The sequence below is a fragment of the Apodemus sylvaticus genome, chromosome 13, assembly GCF_947179515.1.
Source record: "Apodemus sylvaticus chromosome 13, mApoSyl1.1, whole genome shotgun sequence".
Lineage (NCBI taxonomy): Eukaryota > Metazoa > Chordata > Mammalia > Rodentia > Muridae > Apodemus > Apodemus sylvaticus.
Genome location: NC_067484.1, coordinates 81,973,763 through 81,993,711, shown reverse-complemented (window position 1 = coordinate 81,993,711; position 19,949 = coordinate 81,973,763). Strand labels below are relative to the sequence as shown.

At 47.0% G+C, this 19,949-nt stretch overlaps 1 protein-coding gene across 2 annotated transcripts in view; it reads left to right on the top strand.

Annotated features, from left to right (window-relative positions):
• Positions 1-19,949, top strand: part of Mapre2 (microtubule associated protein RP/EB family member 2) — a 134,039-nt gene that overhangs the window by 98,879 nt on the left and 15,211 nt on the right. For both annotated transcript variants that reach the window (XM_052201504.1, XM_052201503.1), the window contains one exon: positions 19,581-19,720. In XM_052201504.1, coding sequence (XP_052057464.1) covers positions 19,581-19,720 — 140 coding nt within the window. The remainder of the gene's footprint in view (positions 1-19,580; positions 19,721-19,949) is intronic.

The window sequence follows — 19,949 nt, the reverse complement described above, 5'->3', positions numbered from 1 at the left end:
TCTATCTGAATTCATAGCTATATCCCAGGTAAGCTGTATCTCTTGGAAATCTGACATCTTCAAAATATTTTTGACAGAATTTGTTTTTTTTAAAAAAAATAGTTAGAGGTGACAAGGTCAGTGTATATACTCGCCCAGTCTGTTAGAGGATGTCTTCTTCATGTGGAAGCAGAAGAAAAAGAATACATGATCTCTGAGAGATATTTGGGGAGTAACTGGGTTGGGCTGTGGTAATGGGTGGATCCTGGAGTGAGCAAGCGGCTGCCAACTGTGACGTCCTGGCTAGTCTCCCACACTTGGAAGGATGAGGTTATCCTTTAGTAAGTGCTGAAAGAGCTAGAATTGAGAAGGCACGGTGTTTGTTTTAACATACTGAGTTTCGGGTTTCTTTGCAGCATTCAAAGATGATCTGAATAACCAGTGTGTGTGTGTGTGTGTGTGTGTGTGTGTGTGCGCACGTGCGTGTGTGTGTGTGTGTGTGCGTGTATGCATGTGTGTGTGTGCACACGCGTGCATGCGATACAAGCAGGAGCTACACATTTGTGAGTCTTGTGTACAGAGAAACTGGAGGTGACTAGAGAATGAGAAGGGAGGGTGCCTTCAGGAATGCCTAACAATTGCTGAGTAAAAAAGAAACGTCCCTGGAATGCAGAGAAGATGCCAAAAAGATTGGAAGAAGCTAAGGAGTGGCTTTCAGGGAAGCAGAAGGGGGGAGACAGAGTGACCCACCGTTTGGTTTCTAACTCCACTGAGGAGTCAGTAAAGCGAGGCCTGGAGAGGTTCGCTGGATCGCTCAGGATCGCTCATGAGACGAGGCCTGGGTTGGGGAATGAGTTGGACAGAGGACTCTGCGTCAGAATCAAGTCCGTGTTTGGAAGGAATGAGCCTCACCACTGCAGAGCACTGAGCTCTGACCTTTGGGAGTCAGACACATGTAAAGGGAAAAAGCTTTTAAAAGGATGAACATAGACAAGAAAGTCAAGAGAATGCAAGTCACTGGCAGTGTGTGAGACGGACAGACCTCGAGCATGCTTCCTTTTTCCACAGTCATACTGTGACCTTAATTCTTTTGCCTCCGCTCCAGCACTTGCCTTCCAAGCAGAACTGCAGTCTGTTGCCTTGTCCCCATTTTCCAAGAATTCCCTCATCTGTGTCTCACAGAACAAACAGTAGGAAGTTTCTAGAAAGAGGGTCATGAATATCAAATTGTGGAAATACAACGTACAGTAAAACTTGAAAATAGTATGTGGAGAGCTGCCTCCCTACGGCATGATTAATAATCTCTCAGAGAACTGGGGCCCTGAGATTCTGGGCCCTGGAGTTGGCAGGGCAGCCATTGGGCAAGGCCAGGAGGGGTGTGGAGCAGAAGCCAAGGGAGAGGCTGGGGGAAAAGACCCATGGGGAGATTGGGAGCAAAATGTCACGCAGGTCCAGCTGGACACCTGCTTCTGTCAGCATCCTCCAGAGCCGGAGCGAGCCGGTGCTGACCACAGATCCTCCCTGTGAAGTAGCAGGAACTCGGCAAGAGCCCAAGGCAGGCTGCTCTTTCCCGCCTTAATGTTGGCTTCTGTGGCTGTTACTGGTGGACAAGTTGGCTCTGAAACCAACTGCACTTTTCTTTAATTCTAATAATAAGCCTCAGGATGTTTTTCTTCCACAACTGTAATTCTTCCTTATCTTCTTTGTTTTGTTTTTTTTTTCACCCTCTAACATTTCCACTCTTTCACCCAGAACTAGACTACACTACCATCCCTCTCACAGAAGTCACAATGGAATGTGTCCTTTTTGATGAAATACCATGAACCTGAGAAAGAAGTATGTGTTTTCGAGAACTTATCTCCTTGAGGGATAAAATGTACGAAACATATTGAAATCAACAGTTGATAAATTCGATTTTATGTCCCAGAAGGCAGTGGGTTCTGACACTGCTCCCATACCTTGTACCTGCTTGGTGTTGCTCTTACTGGGAGAGGAAAGGTGTTTGCAGGAATGCAACCTAATCACCCCTCTCTAATCCAATGTGTCCTGAGTATTAGACATTGTAAAGCAGTAAAGCTTTACTGGAGAAAAATGCCGCAAGGCATGCATCGCATGCGGACACAGTTTCTAAGGACCACAGTTGGAGAAAGGCCCCTGGAAATGCACAAGGGCCTGACTCTTCAAAGTCCTACATTCAGACATTTGGAACAAGGTCAAGAAAATGTGAATCAAAATGCTTCCCGAAAGGCATAAGAGGTGCAGGAAACATGTGAGTGGATCCTGTGCTTGAGTCAAGGTTTCTAGGGACTTTTTCAGAATCTGTTCCTCTTTGACATGTGTAGTATAGGAAATAAAATGATGGTATTGAGAGCATCATTCTATTACAGAGACAAGGATATCCGTTTCTGGCACTTGACCTATTACAGGATATGTAGGTACAAAGCACAGACAGCAGTGATAAATTTAAGAGTCTTAAGTTGGGAAGTTTATCAGAGTCTGCTGGCCTGGCCTCATGTTTCAGATCCAGCTGTGCACAAGTCACACATGTGTGAGTTTGAATGTGATGTAGTAGGTCAGTAGGTCTCAGGTGACCCGTCCAGCAGGTCCAGTTATTCCAGGGTCTCGAAGAGGCACTACCTGAGGGTCAAAAATGGGGGGGAGAGAAAAGGGAAGCCAAGCATGCTAAGAAAGACAAGTCAGTCTGGGTTATGTTAAGGCTTCATTTAATGTCGGGGAGGTAAGTGGGTTTTAAGGCTTACCAAGAAGGAATTGACCTTCACACCAGACAAAGGAGGGAAGGGCAGAGACACCCCTAGCGATGGAAGCAGGAAGCGAGGAGGTCATCCAGGTGGGGACACCCAGAGTTAACGCCAGCAGGTACATTCCGCGGTTAGGGCAGGAACATCTTGTGGTATTCTCGGGAATCATGGGGAAGTCTCTAGTTAATTGTTCTCATATTTTAGCAGCCACCACCTTAGGGCCATGAGTAAGCGTAAGTCCGAATAGCTCAGGATGGCGTCCCACACTCAGGTTTTCTCAGAATTCTCTATTCAGAACACTGACCCAGAATCTCTATAATGTGGTCTTTTTAAAAAAATAATATAGTTATTGATTTTATTGTATGTGAGAACACCTAGTTGTCTTCAGACACGCCAGAAAAGGGCATCAGATCCCATTACAGATGGTTGTGAGCTACCATGTGGTTGCTGGGAATTGAACTCAGGACCTCTGGAAGAGCAGTCAGTGCTCCTAACCGCTGAGCTGTCTCTCCAGCCCCATAATGAGGTCTTGATGTGTGTAGTGTGAGTTGTCCTTCACCCAAGACCACAAATGGGTACAGACCATCAAAAAGAGAGCAAGGTTTCAATAGCAAAGCAGAATGATAGCTAGGTATTACGGACCTAGAACCAGATTTTTCATTATTCCTATTTATGGAAACATGGAATATGAAAACCGGTTGGGGATAGCGTTTTGGAATACTTGATTAATTTTGCACTGGATGAATCTCTCCTCACAGATATGCCTTGAGCTGATTTAAGTTGCATGCTTGGCAGCTTCAAAGCGTCTTTTGAGTGACAAAGGGACCAGATTAGAGTAGGAAGGGGATGCGCGGAACGGAACGTCTATTTAATAATAGAGAGGACCCTGTCTGTGCCTACAAGGAAGGGAAATCCTGCTTCTGAAGCGTCTGAGCTGTGTGGACCAGAGAAGGCTTCCTGTATAAAACCGACGCTATCCGCACATTTGGTACGTTCTCTGCCATTCCAATGCAGACAAAAGCATTTCTCTTATGGCCTCAGAGCAGCATAAAGTTGCTTGGAATCTGTGTACAGGGCAACTTACCTCCACTGTAATCAACTTGGATATAAACAGGCTTCACATCAGGGTGAATAGCTGCCCAGTGACACCAATTCTGACTGAATTCTGAGGGACCGTTGTCACCGTTTTTAACCTGCCACCTGCAGCCGTGCGTTTAAGTGCACATGTCCCAGTGATAGCTGTCTGTTAGGTGTCTACACCCTCGTGAATCCTGATGTTTTTAAGTGTAGTTGCTCTGATCCAACCTGCAACTCCATAGCTGTCTGGACATCCAGCATTATGGTTTCGATAGCAACAGCAGCTCAGACACATTGCAGATTCATATACGCTAATGTATTTAAATCAGACTCCCAAATGTAAATATAGTTAGATTTAGAGTTGCTATGGTAACTGAGCTCTCTCTCTTCCTCCCAAAACCAGACGTGTCAACTGGGTGTCTAAATAATCTTCATTGAATCCCTAAATGTAGATCTTAGTAAATCCTAATAGTATTTTTTTAAAAACTGTATTGAACATTGACTATCCCCACTAGTTGCTCTATGCTGTTGGTTCTCGTTTAAACTGCGACTGTGTTTTTCCATCTGTTTGCTGAGCATTGCTTAAACATCTAAAGTCTAGGTAAACATCATCTCTCGGCTGCTTTTAGGGAAAGAAAAGTTGCTGTACTTCTTTGTGGACACCCTTTCCCCAAGCTTTTCTCTTTCCCTTTGGTTTTCTCTTTTAACCGTGATGCCTGGCCACAATTAATTTGGAGTTCTTTACCTTTCCTCACTCTCCAAGTCAGGAAAGCACCATAAACATCTTGTCAAGTGATAGTGTTGCACTCAGCCTCTGCCCCTCCCCCTACCATTCTGTTCCATGGCCAGCACATGTTAAGACACAGCTAAATTGCTAAGCTGCACATGGCTATCCCTTAGCTATGTAAATGCCTAGAGAAAAACTTAAGGAGATTCTCTAATGGCTCAGATAATTAAATTCCTGGAGGGAATCCCCTACTCTCTATTAGGAAAGAAGGATTAGCAAAGTTTCGCATGAGATAAATAAGGGATACCACTAACTATTGGGATACTGTCTTAAAAACTAATCAAACCTGTATCTTTCTACAGATGTTTGAGTTGCTACAGTCACATAGCATAAATTCATCTTATAAGCAACAGAAATGTACTTCTTGCAAAGAAGGCCAGCAAGTTCAAAATCGAAGTGCTAGGAGATCCAGTGTCTGATGAGGGCCTGTTTCCCATAGCCACTGTTCACAGACGATGCCTTCTGCTGTGTCCTGACACGAGTCAGTGGTTCTCAAGACAAACTCTCTTGAGCCCTCTTTCTGAGCTTGCATTCCTTTTGTCCTCATGACTTCCTCTGGAAAGTCTCACATTGTAAGACTATCATATCAAGGGGGACTTTAAATATATCTTGGTGCAGGGATGGGTAACAAGGTCTTACAATATGGCGCTTACCTATAATGATCACTAAACTACAGCATAGAATATAAGAAGAACTCTACCAGATCACACTTTCAGGGCATCTGTGACTTTAGAATATCAAACATAAGCAAAGAAGCAGGAAGAATTCAGGAATGTCTAATCAGAGCCTCCAGCCATGTCTTGTCTTTTCTCTCTGCATTTGACCACTGGGATGGCATTTGAGAAAGACGATATGAATTCAATTCGTGGTTTTTGTTAATTATTTGCTTTCTTGAGCCAAAGTCACACACATAGTTTTCTTTAAAATTAGATTTTTGGAAATCCCGGAGATCAGGAGCTATAAAATGCTCTAGTTTTGTTGTCCTGTAACTCATAAAAATCTCACTTCCTCCCCCCTCCCCAAATCAAACTTTTTCATGAACTTTAGGAGTTATTTAAAATAGTTATTCTTGGTAGATTTTTCCTTTGGGGCGTATAAAGTGTCCTTCTGTGTCTTTTTTGATGACTTTTGGTTGAAAGTCTATTTTATTGGATATTAGAATGGCTACTCCAGCTTGTTTCCTGGGACCATTTGCTTGGAAAATTGTTTTCCAGTCTTTTACTCTGAGGTACTGTTTGTCTTTGACACTGAGATGCGTTTCCTGTATGCAGCAAAATGTTGGGTCTTGTTTACATATCCAATCTGTTGTCTATGTCTTTTTATTGGGGAATTGAGTCCATTGATGTTAAAAGACATTAAGGAATAGCGATTATTGCTTCCTGTTATTTTTGATGTAATTTTTGTGTGGTTATCTTCGTTTGGAAAGAAGATTAATTTCTTGCTTTTTCTAGTGTGTAGTTTCCCTCCTTTTGTTGGTGTTTTCCATTTATTATCTTTGAAGGGCTGGATTTGTGGAAAGATATTGTATAAATTTGTTTTTGTCATGGAATATCTTGGTTTCTCCATCCATGGTAATTGAGAGTTTTGCTGGGTATAGCAGTCTGGGTTGGCATTTGTGTTCCCTTAGGGTCTGTATGACATCTGCCCAGGCTCTTCTGGCTTTCATAGTCTCTGGTGAGAAATCTAGTGTAATTCTGATAGGTCTACCTTTATATGTTACTAGACCTTTTTCCCTTTCTGCTTTTAATAATCAAAGTGGAGCAGAGTCTGAGGAAAAGACCATCCAGAGACTACCCCACCTAGGGATCCATCCCATATAGTTACAAAACCCAAACACTATTATTGATGCCCACAAGTACTTGCTGTCTGGAGCCAGATATAGCTGTCACCTGGGAGGCTCTGCTAGTGCATGACAAAGACAGAGGGGGACACTCAGTCAGCTGTTGAACTGAACACAGGGTCCCCAATGGAGGAGCTAGAGAAAGGATCCAAAAAGCTGAAGGGGTTTGCAGTGCCATAGGAGGAACAGTACTCCCAGAGCTCCCAGGGACAAAAACATCAACCAGATCGTACACATGGTGATACAATAGGCAGCAGAGGATGGCCTTGTTGGACATCAAAGGGAGGGAGAGGCCACTGGTCCTGGAAAGGCTTGATGCAACAGTGAAGGGGGGGTGGGGGGAAATACCAGGACAGGGAACTGGGAGGGGATTGATTGGGGAACAGGGGGAGGGGAGATGGCTTATGGGACTTTAGGAGGGCAAGGGTCCAGAAAAGGGGAAATGTAAATAAAGAATATATCTAATAAAAAAATTAAAGAAAAAGAAAAAATAGAGGAGGAATGGGTCCTGTCCGTGGGTGCTTGTGCAGTGTGCAGTAAGCACCACCTGCTGTAAGCCTTCCTTTCAGTCAGCCTCACTCCCAGCAGCCCTGACAGGTGGCTGCTAACATCAGCCTCCTTTTAGCATCCAGGGCTCTGGAGCCAGAACGTCAGTAACTTGCCTGAGTGAGAGACATGGGATCTGAGATGTGACGCTGATTCTAGAACCCTTGCTCCTCACCGGGCCTCCTCTCAGATTTCACAGACACACACACACACACACACACACACACACACACACACAGTTTATCAGTAAACTACAGGAGATCACGTGGTGAGGTTCAACGGGGTGAGGCTGTGGGTGTCCTATGAGAGACTCTTGGAGTGGCATTCTTGCTTTTGACGTCTACAGCATCCTCATTCTTGTCTGCAGTCGTGTTGAGTGAGAAGACATGTACTGTATGTATCTTAGCATATTCACAAATGCAGGAAATATGAAGTCACTCGTTCCTGGGTGTTTATCTCGGTTTCCAGATTTTCCCATCCAGATATCTCTGAACAAATGGTGTGAGAGATGTTAATGCAGAGAAGAAGGCTCTCAAACAAAACTGACATATTTCCACCCAAGAAGGTGGGTGCTGGCCCTTCCTGCATCCTTGGCTCCTCTTATAGCCGGCACGGGTTGTTCCCGCATAGACACTCTCTGTATATGCTGAAATGTGTCTTCCTCCTCATGGGCGACTCTTTCTCTCTGAATACATACCGTAAAGTGGAATCTTGGTTTTCAGCTTACAGTGAACGTCATCAGTTCTCAAAGGGAATGGCATCACAGTCGCCTTTGGAGTTACTCCTGTAATTCCACAAGCAGGCTATGACGTGCCTGGGAACCCACTTTCATTATATTTTTAATAAATAAAAAATATGTTTATTGTTTTGTTATTATAATTTATTATAAAATGTTATTTATTATTTTATTATAATTTCTTAATTTCATTTAGTATGCTCCGCAAAGTAAAAAGGGGGGGGGGTCTATGTGTATGAACATATATCGTGTGTATGCAAATGTGTATGTGAATGTACATGTGTGTATTGAAAAATATAATGTGTATATGTGTGTATGTGAATATATATTGTGTGCATGTAAGTGTGTATATAAATATGTATTGTGTATAGGTGTCTGAACACGTGCATGTGTACACATGTATGAAAAATATATTTGTGTGTGTGCGCATGTACATGTGAGTCACAGCATTATGAAAAGGCCAGAGGACAATTTGTAGGAGTTCTCACTTCCCACCCTGTTGAGGAGGACTCTCATTGTTTCTGCACTGCCCTCTGCCGCTGGCAGTGAGCTTCCTGTCACTGCTGAGTCAGCAGTCACCTCTCTCACTGCAGGAATGAATGCTGAGATTACAGGTGCGCGTGCGTGCATGCTGAGCCTGGCTCTTACAGGTGCGTGCGCGTGCGTGCGTGCTGAGCCTGGCTCTTACAGGTGTGCGTGCATCCGTGCGTGCGTGCTGAACCTGGCTCTTACAGGTGCGCGTGCATCCGTGCGTGCGTGCTGAACCTGGCTCTTACAGGTGCGCGTGCGTGCTGAGCCTGGCTCTTACCGGTGCGCGTGCGTGCTGAGCCTGGCTCTTACAGGTGTGTGCGCGTGCGTGCGTGCATGCGTGCTGAGCCTAGCTCTTACAGGTGCGCGTGCGTGCTGAGCCTGGCTCTACATGGCTTACCATGATCAGGGTCCTCAGGCAGCCAAGCGTTTTCCCCACTGAGCCAGCTTCCCAGCCTGAAAAGGCCGCGTGTGGCACTTCGCATAGTCCCTTTGAAGAAACAACCTGAACCACAAGCCACTTCTGCCCTTTAGTCGCCGTTTGCCCACAGGCTGGCACAGGGAGCCCCTCTGTCTGTTGAACTTGAGTCACTGCAGGATTCATTCATGTCGAGGAGAACTCAGTGCATTTCCAAGTCTGTCCAGCCGATTCCATTGTCTGCAACACACCTCAATGATATTCAGTCAGGTGGCCCTGAGGTATTGCTGAGACACTGTAAGGGATTCTGAGGGTCACAGTGATCCCAACAAGACCCATATGTTTGGAGGAGCTGCTCTCATGGGAGGAAACTGAGGAAAGTGTGCTCAGGGGCGTATTGAGGAGCCTACCTGATCTGGCCTTGCAGCTTCTACAAAGGTTGTCTGGGAAAAGAAAACCTCAGTCCAGCCGAGACTTAAGGATGAGTAGAGGTTAGGCAGATGAGAGGCATGGCCAAGAACATTCCAGACAGAGCAGAATGTTGAGGCCCCAAGAGAATGCGTTCAGTTCAGTGACGTGCATGTTGTTTGGCTTGGACGTTTTGAGCCGTGAGGCTATAGAGGTAAACAGGTCCCTTGTTACTGCTTTCAAAAATAAATAAATATGTCAAAGTTGGCACCTTAAAACAGCAAAGATGGTATCTCACAGTGCAGCACAGCTCAGCTGGCTTCTCTGATCTGGAACCCACAAGCAGTCTCATCAGTGGCTCACCTGCAGTCATGTGCTGTTCTTTCTTGGACGTATGGGGCTGAGTCTCTCTGGGTTCTCTCCCCTGGTTCCTGGAAGTCACTTGAACCACTCCTGTGTAGGCCGCCTTTCCAACAAAATGCTACAGCAGCTGCCATTTCATAAGCAAAGTGCCCGGTGTGTGTGCTAGGCAGAGTCCTAAACACAATGGCAGAATAATGAGTGCCTTCCCATCACCTTTGTTGAAGTCTCTTGGTCCCACCACCACCAACACGTTTAGAATGTATGAACACCAGCGGACAAGAGACCACTGGAATGGGTGTCATGTTCAAGACTGTCGCCGAGGATTATAGAGCTCGGACTTTTATAATGGGGTCTGTTGGGAGCCATTGGAAGGCTAAAGCAGTATTTGCTCTGCCTTATGAGAGCAGACACAGAAGAGACATGCTCACACACATGCTCACGCACATGCTCACACACAAGCTTACATCCTCAATACCAGCTCTAACTGCGGAGAGGAGAAGAATATTGATGGTGGCTGCAATGTGTGCTGTGAAGACTTCAGGGAGGTATGGTCAACACAGCGCAATGATGACTGGGATATGGGAAGTGAGGGGGAAAGGCTGTGTTGGGAACCGTTAATGCGCATGTGTGGTTGGCTTGGTAGGTGGTTGGTCGAAGCAGCAAACCCTGGTACGGTGAGTAAAGGAGGAGGGGTACCTGAAGTCCGTTCTGCTCGTCCTCTCACTTCCTGAGCTCTGACACTTTTCTGGGAAGTCCAGACAAGACTGTGTGATTGGCTTGCCACCGGCAGAGAAGGGACCTTGCGTGTCAGCAGGCACTCGGACTGAAACTGAAGACAGCACATCTAAAGTCATTAAGTACAGAGGTACCCCATAACTGGCCACGTGACTTCATAAGCTTCCTAAGTGAGTACTGCGTGCCAGAAGTACAGTGGTGCCCGTGATGGTGTTGCCATGGCAACGCCTGTGTGTCTTTATTCTCTGTGGACCCGCCTGTTCTGCTGGCTCCTTCAGCCACTCCCTTCCCCGTTACTGCAGAAAACAGGCAAGGAGCCGCTGCTGTCAGAGTCCTGAGATAGGATGCGGAAACCATTCACCGGGGTGAAAGGATCGTCATTGCTTTTATCTCTCTGAGGGCAACTGAAAAAATACACATTTAACCAACGCGGTGATTGGTTTTGGCGTGTAATATGTTTGAAAGCCGGATTAATCTTCCAGCGAGGTGTGAAAAGCGTGGAAAGCCAGCCGTTTATTGCAAAACGTACATTCCGCGTTGAAATATCTATTTAAGAGTTATGATTTCAAAACCCTGAGCCATTTCAAGACATGAAACACTTCCCTGCATTTTCCCCTCTTGTGAGAAATTCTCTGAAACCAAAGTGACTCAAGCAGAGTCTGGAGAATCACATGATACCTAAAAATAATCGCATCATGGCCGGCGGGGACCGTGAGCAGGGCGGCAGCTGAGGCAGTGTCAGGCCTCCCACTCTGCCATGCTCCGTGAGCTCAGCCTCTACCCTTCCATCCCAGGGGCTGCCTTTGTGCTGGCTGGTCAGCTGAGGGACGGGGGAGGGGTCCTCCGGGGTTCTCCGGTCTGCTTACTCTTCTGTGACAGCCACACCCTCTGTAGTGTGGATGTCTGCCTTTCGGGCCTCTGTAGTAGGTTCTCCCAGGGCAGAGCTGTTTGCCATATTGTGTAATGACCCCAGAGCAGTGGCTGGGTGTGGCTGACTCCCCCCTGTCTGCCTCTGCCTGGCTTCCCTTTGGCTCTCCCTATGGAATCAATAGCATGTGGTATCCATCTGAGAGTGTTTCCTTTCTTTTTCTCCTGTTAACATTAACATTACGCAAAATATAGATTGTGTAAAAAAATGGGCATCTGGTGTACCGCAGCTGTGGTAAATGGTGTAGAATAAGGTTTTTAAACTGCAGCATCTCAAACACTGTCCAAAACAAAACAAAATCTGTGGTGAATGTGCCGAGAAGAGTGACTGGCGTGCTCCTGGCTGGCCTCTTGTGGGTCTGCCCTCACAGTCTGTTCTGAGAGCGAGAAGTGGTCTTGGGAAGCCAGCTTTAGGGCGTGCCCCTCCGCCCAGGATCCTGGCTCCTGGTGGAAGCCTGGGAGGACCTGGGCATCCACCTGCCAGGTGTCTCTGTATCTCTGCCCTGTGCACTCTCTACCACAGCAACCTGAGCTGGCCCCTGAGCTGGTGAGACAGAACCCAAACACATCAGGCTCCACACAGCCTGTTTCTCTCCCTACTTGGTCAGATGGCCACATTGCTGGCTTCTGTCACATCTTCATCTTGGTTTAAATCTTACCAATGAGAGCATTGAGGTCTTGAGGACCAGAGGATGACCCTTACCTCTTCTGTGTCCTTTGCAGGGATACCAGAGGACGTTCTAAGAGCCATTACCCTCTGTGAGGAATAAAACTGTTAAAACAAGGTGGCCAGCTCCCCCCTTCCAATAAACACACACACACACACACACACACCTGCCTGATGGCTTTTGCTACCCTGTTGATCCACACAGTTCCTGGGCAGACTGTGGGAACCCTGAAGGTCTAAGAGAATAGCTGAAACTAGAGAAGACCAAGAGCCTACATAAAATCACTTAGCCACCCAGCCCAAGCCTCCTCACACATGCACCGGGGTCTCCTTGTCCCTCCTGCTCTGTTATGCAACTGTTTAGTGCCGTGTTCCCAGGTGAAAAGGAAACTACAGACAGGCATCGTTTGTGTTTCATTCACTATTTGATACCAGTGTCATTTAGTTTGCAAGCTACATGGTAATTGATTAATTAATTAATGGAGAGAGATCATAAAAGAACATGCTTGCACTCTCTCACTCTGAGCCTCATTGCAATTTCCTGAGTGTTCCTCCTTCACTGCAGGAGGCACATCCTATGCCTCAGAGCTCACAGTGGGCTTCGGAGGTTCCGGTAGGAAGGAGCCTCTTCTTTGAGCACTGCTGTTTCATTTTCTAGTGTCTGAAACAGGAAGCCAGTGTGTTTGAATGCTTTGTTAAGCTAGATCTCATTTGCTGAGGAATGACATTAATAATAAAGTCAGCGCTGTGTACTAGACTTTGGGATAAAAGTTTTAAGACAGATGTAGTGACACACAACTTTAATCCCAGCACTTCAGAGGCAGAGAGCAGTGGATCGATCTGTGAGTCTGAGGCTAGCCTGGTCTATAAAGTCAGTTCCAGGATATCCATTGGTACTCAGAGAAACCCTGTCTTAAAAAGTCAGAAAGGGGGTGGGAGGTTTCCATGTTTTAAAGATTGTTTGTTTAGTGTGATTGTGGTTGTATGAGTTTAAGTGTACCACATGCATGCAGCACCCTTGGGGACCAGAACAGGAAGTCATATCCCCTAGAACTGGAGTTACAAGTGGGCATGAGCCCCTCGATGTGGGTGTCGGGAGCCTCCAGCATTTCTAACTGCTGAGCCAGCTCTCTCCCTCCCCAAGCATTCTGTAGTTTTACTCCAGTGATCCTCCCAACTCTGGAAAGCAACTTCCTATCTTAAACTTAAAACCGGTAGGGCAGCAGTGAGTGGGCCCACTTAGCTAGCAGCAGGCCAGGGCCCTCAGGACCCATAAGTGCCACATCCCATGGTCACCCCAAGATGAGCTGACGCGTGGCCAGTGCCATGCCAGGTCTTCGTTCCCACAGGATCAGTGTGGTTCGTGCTCTGCACAGCCCTGAGTGCTCCGAGAGGAGCAGCTCCTGTTAGCAGCTGATATTGACTTGTGAAGAGCAGCAGCCTGACTTTGCCACGCTGTCTCAGTGAAGGCAGAGCCAGAAGGGCTCTGAATTTGAAAACCGGGGACCCTAGAACCCTGTTAAAATTCCCTTGGGACTGAACCCTGACCACCTATGAGACTGATTTTTGTCCGCTTGCAGAGTAAAATTAATGGCAGTCTACAAGGTGAAGGGATTGCGCCAATTGTGAGGCAGAAGACAGTCTATTCTTTGAATTTGTAGAAATCAGTATTGTATGGAGATTGAACGGGAGTGCACTGTCTCCTCCGTCTGATGGCTCTGGTGTCAACTAATCAGAGAGGAAGGCCTTCCTGTGCCCATGGGGCCTCTCCTCGCAATCAGCCCAGCCCAGCTGCTTTCCAGCAGTCCTAGCCTTTTGTTTGATTTTAAAGCAAGTTCATTATCGCAATTAAAAGACAAAATATGTGTGCCAAGGTGAAGGGGACCAGGAAGTGATGTCAGATTCATCCACGAGTGATTAATCAATGCATTTGTGAGGTATTGTCTGCCTGCTGTGTTTCAGCTGTCCTATGGGGTTTTAATGGGGAAGCTTGTGGGGGTGGAACAGGAGAGGAACAGTCTCAAAGTAAGGGAGAGGTCAGAGGCTTTGTGTTGGGACCAATGTCCTTGTCGTGAGGACTGATGTCATGTAATTAGCTACTTTCCATTTATGGTTTTGGTAAAAAGGAGTCCAGCAGATTATGAGGGGAGTTTCTAAAGTCTTAGGTGAACTGGCCGAGAGGAGAGAGACAGCGACACTCCTTTATTTGCCCCTTTCTCCCTTCTGAACTGAACCAGCCTCCTTTCTCCAAAACGCCACATTTTCCATGCACATCAAGCAAGCTACTAATTACAGACATTAGACAGCGATGCTCTGACTCCATCAAGACACTGAATCAAGCCACTCACTCCTTTTTTACAACCCTGGTTAAAATATGTTAGGATCATATTTATGCCCCAAATCCTAAAAGCATTCATTAAGAGGGGACTGCTCAAAGACAGGCATTGTGAATCATGTCCATCTCCAGTGGGGAAATGTTTGAGAATTACAGGGACTTGGGCAGAGTTTACGTCCATTTCCCACTGCTTCTGAACCCCCTTTTTATTTTGAAAGGGAAAATGAAGGGGGAGAAGCAAAGCCTGAGGGCAGAACGATCGCATCTGAAACAGAGCTACTGCTAATTATGGTCTCAGGACAGAATCCAGTGCAGCTTGAAAGAAACAAGTGTTTGATAGCTGTAAGAAAGAAAAAAATAAAAACCTCTGTGTCTGAACTGTAGTTAGATGACTGCATGGCCTTTAAAAGTCATGATGTTTTCCACGTGTGCACCCTTGAAGCACACAAGATGTGGGAAGACACAGCAGCAGCACCTCTAGTCAGGATGAGCATTTGGGCTGCGAGGAAGGCAGCCACCATTGCAGACCTCGGCCTCCAAATCTGGGAGTGGACACTAGACAAGCTGACCAGGTCACACGAGAAGATGGAAAAACAAATATCAGCTTACATAACCGAATCATACCAACACTAGCTTTACAGAGACTGATAGCTGCATTTCCTTGATAATATCCTTAGGATGGTTGGTCCCAGCAAATGAGAAAAAAAATACCTGGCCCTGGAAGCCAGACACACTTCAGAGTGTGGCTGTTTAAAGTAGAAGAGAATGAAGGTGTGACTAATAAAGAAGCAGGGAATTCTGGGCTGGGCTGAGCTGACCTGAGGTTGAAGGCACTACGTAGTCCTACCTACTGTAGTCCTACCTACCTACTGTAGTCCTACCTACCTACTGTAGTCCTACCTACCTACTGTAGTCCTACCTACCTACTGTAGTCCTACCTATTGTAGTCCTTGGAAAAGAATGATGTCAGTGAACGAGAGGAAGCCAGAGATCACAGTTGTCTTCCTTTACATGTGGTGACTCTCTGGGTGTGTGAGTTACATGAAGGTCCTTTACGTGTGGTGGTGGGGGGGTGTGCGCATGCGCGCGCGTGCGTGCGTGTGTGTGTGTGTGTGTGTGTGTGTGTGTGTGTGTGTGTGTGTATGTTACATGAGGGTCCTTTACATGTGGTGACTCTCTGGGTGTGTGAGTTACTGAGGGTCCTTTACTTGTGGTGACTCTCTGGGTGTGTGTGTTACTGAGGGTCCTTTATTTGTGGTGACTCTGTGTATGTGAGTTACTGAGGGTCCTTTATTTGTGGTGACTCTGTGTATGTTTGTGTGTGTGTATTTGTTACATGAGGGTCCTTTACATGTGGTGTGGTGACTCTCTGGGTGTGTGAGTTACTGAGGGTGAGTCTGTCCCTATTTGTCGCAGCACGTGATGTTTCAAGCACCCACTCTTCATCCTCCTCAAGAGGAGCTGACGTGTGGTTGTCCGACTTGTACGTGATGCGATGCTGAGATGTCCTTATTCTGTACGTAGGGGCGACATCCTCAGTTGTCAGTGATTTCTCTCTATCTGCTTCTCTCCAATCTAGTCAGGATTGCAAAGCCTCCCTCATTTGAAATACCCAATGCAAAGTCCTTTACTAGGTTTTTCACATGTGTGCTCCTCTCCCTGTCGTCCATGTGGGAGCTGTGCTTCTGCCTCTTCCTGTGTGTGTGTGTGTGTGTGTGTGAGAGAGAGAGAGAGAGAGAGAGTGTGTGTGTATGTGTAAATGAGTGTGTGAGAGAATGTGTGGGAATGAGTGAGAGAATATGTGTGTCTGTGAGTATGAGAAAGGGAAAGTGTGTATGTGTGAAAGTGTGTGATAGATAGAGTGTGTGTATGAGAGTGAGATAGTAGTGTGTGTGAGTGTGTGTGTGAATAAGTGTGTGAATGAGTGTGGCAGAGTATGTCAGAGAGAGTATATGTGTGAGAGAGATATAAAGTGTGAGTGTGTGTGAGAAAGTGTGTATGTGTGCGAAGGTGAGTGTATATGTGTGGTGTGTGAATAAGTATGACAGAGTAGTGAGAGAGTGTGTCTATGTGTGAGAGTATGTATGTGTGTGAGTAAGTGTGTACGTGTGGCATGTGTGAATAAGTGTGTGTGTGTATATGTGAGAGAGTATATGTGCGTGTGTATATAGGGGGTGGAGCAGTTGACAACCCCAAGTCTGACTCGCATGCCTTCCTCTTTCTCATTTTGGGGATCCCTGAGGGATACTGATGTAGCCCAGCGTGAAAGACCTGGTTCCTGGGTCCCAGCTGGCCTTTACAGGAGCCAAGAAGCCAGTGCTGTGTTAAGGCTGAGCCCACGGGCTTGGAGAACCAGAACCACAGAGAGGTTCTGCTGAGCTCTGGACAACCACCTTCTCCCTCTGCCCTGCTCTTTTCTCTTGGAACTAATGTCAAATGTGAGGCATGACTTCCTGGTAACGTGAGCTTAGTCACTGTCACCAGCCACATATTTTGATGACCTACTTAGAAGAACTGCCTGGAGTGAGAAGTATATATACACTCTTAGGAAGGCCTTCTGTGAGCAGAGGCCAGTTACAGAGATATGGCAGCCCGGCACCAACCACCTGGCTCCTAACCCAGACATCAGCTGACTGCACTCACTCCGACAGGGGCCTGGCCAGATTCCACATGGAAAGGACCCCACATCGTACCTTACAAAAGGGGCCTGGAAAGAAACAGAGGAAGGACCCAGCTGTGAGGCTGACCCCCAAATGGTCTCTTTCTCGTTGGCTCTTCGAGTCAGTGTCTTTGATGCTGGCATCAGTACCTGTCATCACTGATTCACTGCCTCTGCTGGGTGTTCAGACGACTTCTGGCAGTGCACAGAAGGCACCCAGGTCAGGCCTGATGGAATTCTGTCCAGTACAGGTCGAGGCATTTGGGTGTCACCACAATGGTGCAGTTCGTACAGCCTCTCAGGAAACAGTTCAAGGCACCGTGCCCTCCAGGGCACTCGGCAGCACAAGCTAAGACCTGACGGGAGGATGCAAGTCCTAGGTACTCAAAGGAGATGACAGTCAGACATGGGGGGAAGAGGGGCGCTGCGTGCAGAGGAGATAGAGCCCAGTGTGACAGGCATGGCATCCTGGAACACTGGCCTGTTCCCAAGAGGACCATGCCTGGGGAATCTTCGGTGACAGTCAAGCTAGGAGAGGCCGCATCTCTTTCATTTTGGCAGCCCTTGTGCGTAGCAGTGGCAGGCACTTAATATGGATTTTTAGAAAGAAGCACTCTGTACCCTTTCCTTTAGACTTCCTATCTATTAAAATGCCAATCTTGTTAAAAACTGGAAGGGCTTTATTGCAAACGTGGTCTTCCCCGCTACTAGGCTGGTGGTGGCTGTCTGCAAAGGGCTTGTGTTTCCTGCCTGCTCCTCCAAAGTCTGTTCTACAGCCGAAGGAGCTGTGCAGCAGAACTGAAAAGTCGGGTTCTAGAATTCTGTGTGGGCCTCTCCAGGGAGAAAGGTTCTTCCGGCCAGTTTGTCTATTCGAAGCAAACCATAGTTCTCTGGTGCCTCTAGTCCACTTTGTCCATAGTGAGGTCTCTGGACCCACTGAGTGACCTTTTCAGGATGCACACTGACTCAAGTCATTCACATCTAACCATCTCAAATCTGTTGGCCCTTTCCCTGTGCTTTCAAAGAAGATTCCTCTCCCCCTGTTGTAACAAAACGGGCATATTTCTTAAAGGCTGTGACATTGTTAAGACTTCTCAAAGGTGTGGATGACTCCCATCTGTAACCGGTGACTCCAGGCACCTGAAGACACATCCTATAAATTTTACAGCTTTTCTGTTGGCTATGTTATAATTAAGGTGTTGGTTGAGACTTGCAGCCGCTGTTACAGGCCTGCCTTTGTAATCCCTGGCCTCTGTCAGAAAGACTGAAAACTGCAGTTGGAAACCACAAACCAAATTTTAATTGCCTGTTTATCTATTGATCTAAAGTTGTTCCTTTACCAAAATGTATTTAGCCTGACATTTTACAAGGCACTGGGGTTGCTGACATGAGTAAGACACATTCTTTGCCCTCTAAGAACATTCTAGAAGGGGAGATAATGAGAGAGGTGGTGGAAATTTTAATTGGGTAGAGGGAACACACAGGAGATCTGCGTGTGGATAGGAGAATCAGAACTGTTGCCTGTCTGGGATTATTACAACAGCAAAGGGGTGAGGGAGGCCGCATCCCAAGAGAGAGTCCCAGCTCTTACTCTGAAGCACACCAATTTCTTTGTACATACCTAGTTGCTTCTGTTTTGGCTCCAGAAGCCATTCCTATGCCTTTGCTGTGTTCTAGACAGTAATTGCACTCTAGGTTGAGAGCCCAGTGGGTGAAGGCTTACTGAAATGACTGTGTGCCGTTATTAGGAACTGGGCAAACTTCCGGCTATGAAGGCCCTCTCTCAGCACCTATTCAGGAACAGCTCCCGGGTTGTCTCTTTACTAGGATCCCACACATCTGTCTTCTAGCAATTCCTCGGCTTTCCATGGTGGCCAGTTTCTCAGCTCTTTACAGTCCTCTCCTTCCTCCCCTCCAAGCTGGTCTTTGCCCCTTGCCCTGAGCGTCTTCGAGTCTTGCCACAAGCTATCCTGAGCTCACCTTTCCAGTTCTGCACCATCAGCAGCGTTGCAAGAAGCCCTTTTGTTGAAAAAATGACATTTAGAAACCAAGAGTGGACCTTGGTGCGTATTACCATATAGAAGTCACCGTCCCTGTCCTTCCCTTATTGAAGCCAAGGGAAGTTTTATACTAAACAAGACAGCACATACCCGTGTGCCAGTGTTTCTCCTAAAGTATGAACCTTTGCGCTTAGAAAAATTATTTGTGGTGACTAAAGAACGTTTCCTGTCATCTACTTTTAACCATACGTATGTATGCAATATATGTTTTTACATGGTCATGTGTGGGGTGCATGCATACATGCGCCATAGGTAAAGGACAGACTATAACTTGGGGTGTTGGTTATCGAATTCTCCCTTGCTTGCGATGGGGCTCTCCATGTCTGTCACAGAGTGACCCTGTCTCTACCTCCTGTCTTACAGCAGGAGTCCTGGGCTATCACCTCTGGCTTCAGAGAGGTTCTTGGGATTTGAACTCAGCCCCTCGGGCTTGGACAATAAGGATTGACTCACTGTGCCATCTCCTCAGCACCCAAAGTCTCTTTCCTCTTCCTCAGGTTCACTGCAGCTGTGCTCTGAGGCCGGGAGGGAAAGGGTTAAGCTGCTCACTGGCGCAGCTGCTCTCCAGGCTCAGTGCACTGCTGCCCCAGGACACTGTGGCTTTCGCTGAAACTGATCGCCCTGACTGTATCTAGGAGGGGTTGCCACATTGCTTGTGGTTTTTAGGAAGCTCATTTTTATATCATGCATTTGCAGCGTATCTGAAAAGCGCCTGTAATGCAGGCTGCACTCATAATGTGTTCTGCTTGCTTCTAGGCGCGGCTAAGTCAAGTCCCGCTTCTAAGCCCGGATCCACGCCTTCTCGCCCATCGTCTGCCAAAAGGGCCTCATCCAGTGGCTCAGCGTCCAGATCTGACAAAGACTTAGAAACGCAGGTCATACAGCTCAACGAGCAGGTAACTCATCGCCTCCACCCTCGTCTCTGGGAACTATGTGAGGAGGTCACGCCCGCAGGCCTGGGGTAAAGGAGAGAAGGCAAGACAGCCAGTGAGACTAGGAGGGCCGGTTCCAGATCTAGTGACGAGCAGTGTTAGTCACAAAGCCCGACGCCCAGCGTGAGGATGTGGGAGATGACACAGCCTGACGCAGGTCACTCTCCTCACTCCCTGGTCCTCAGGGACTGTC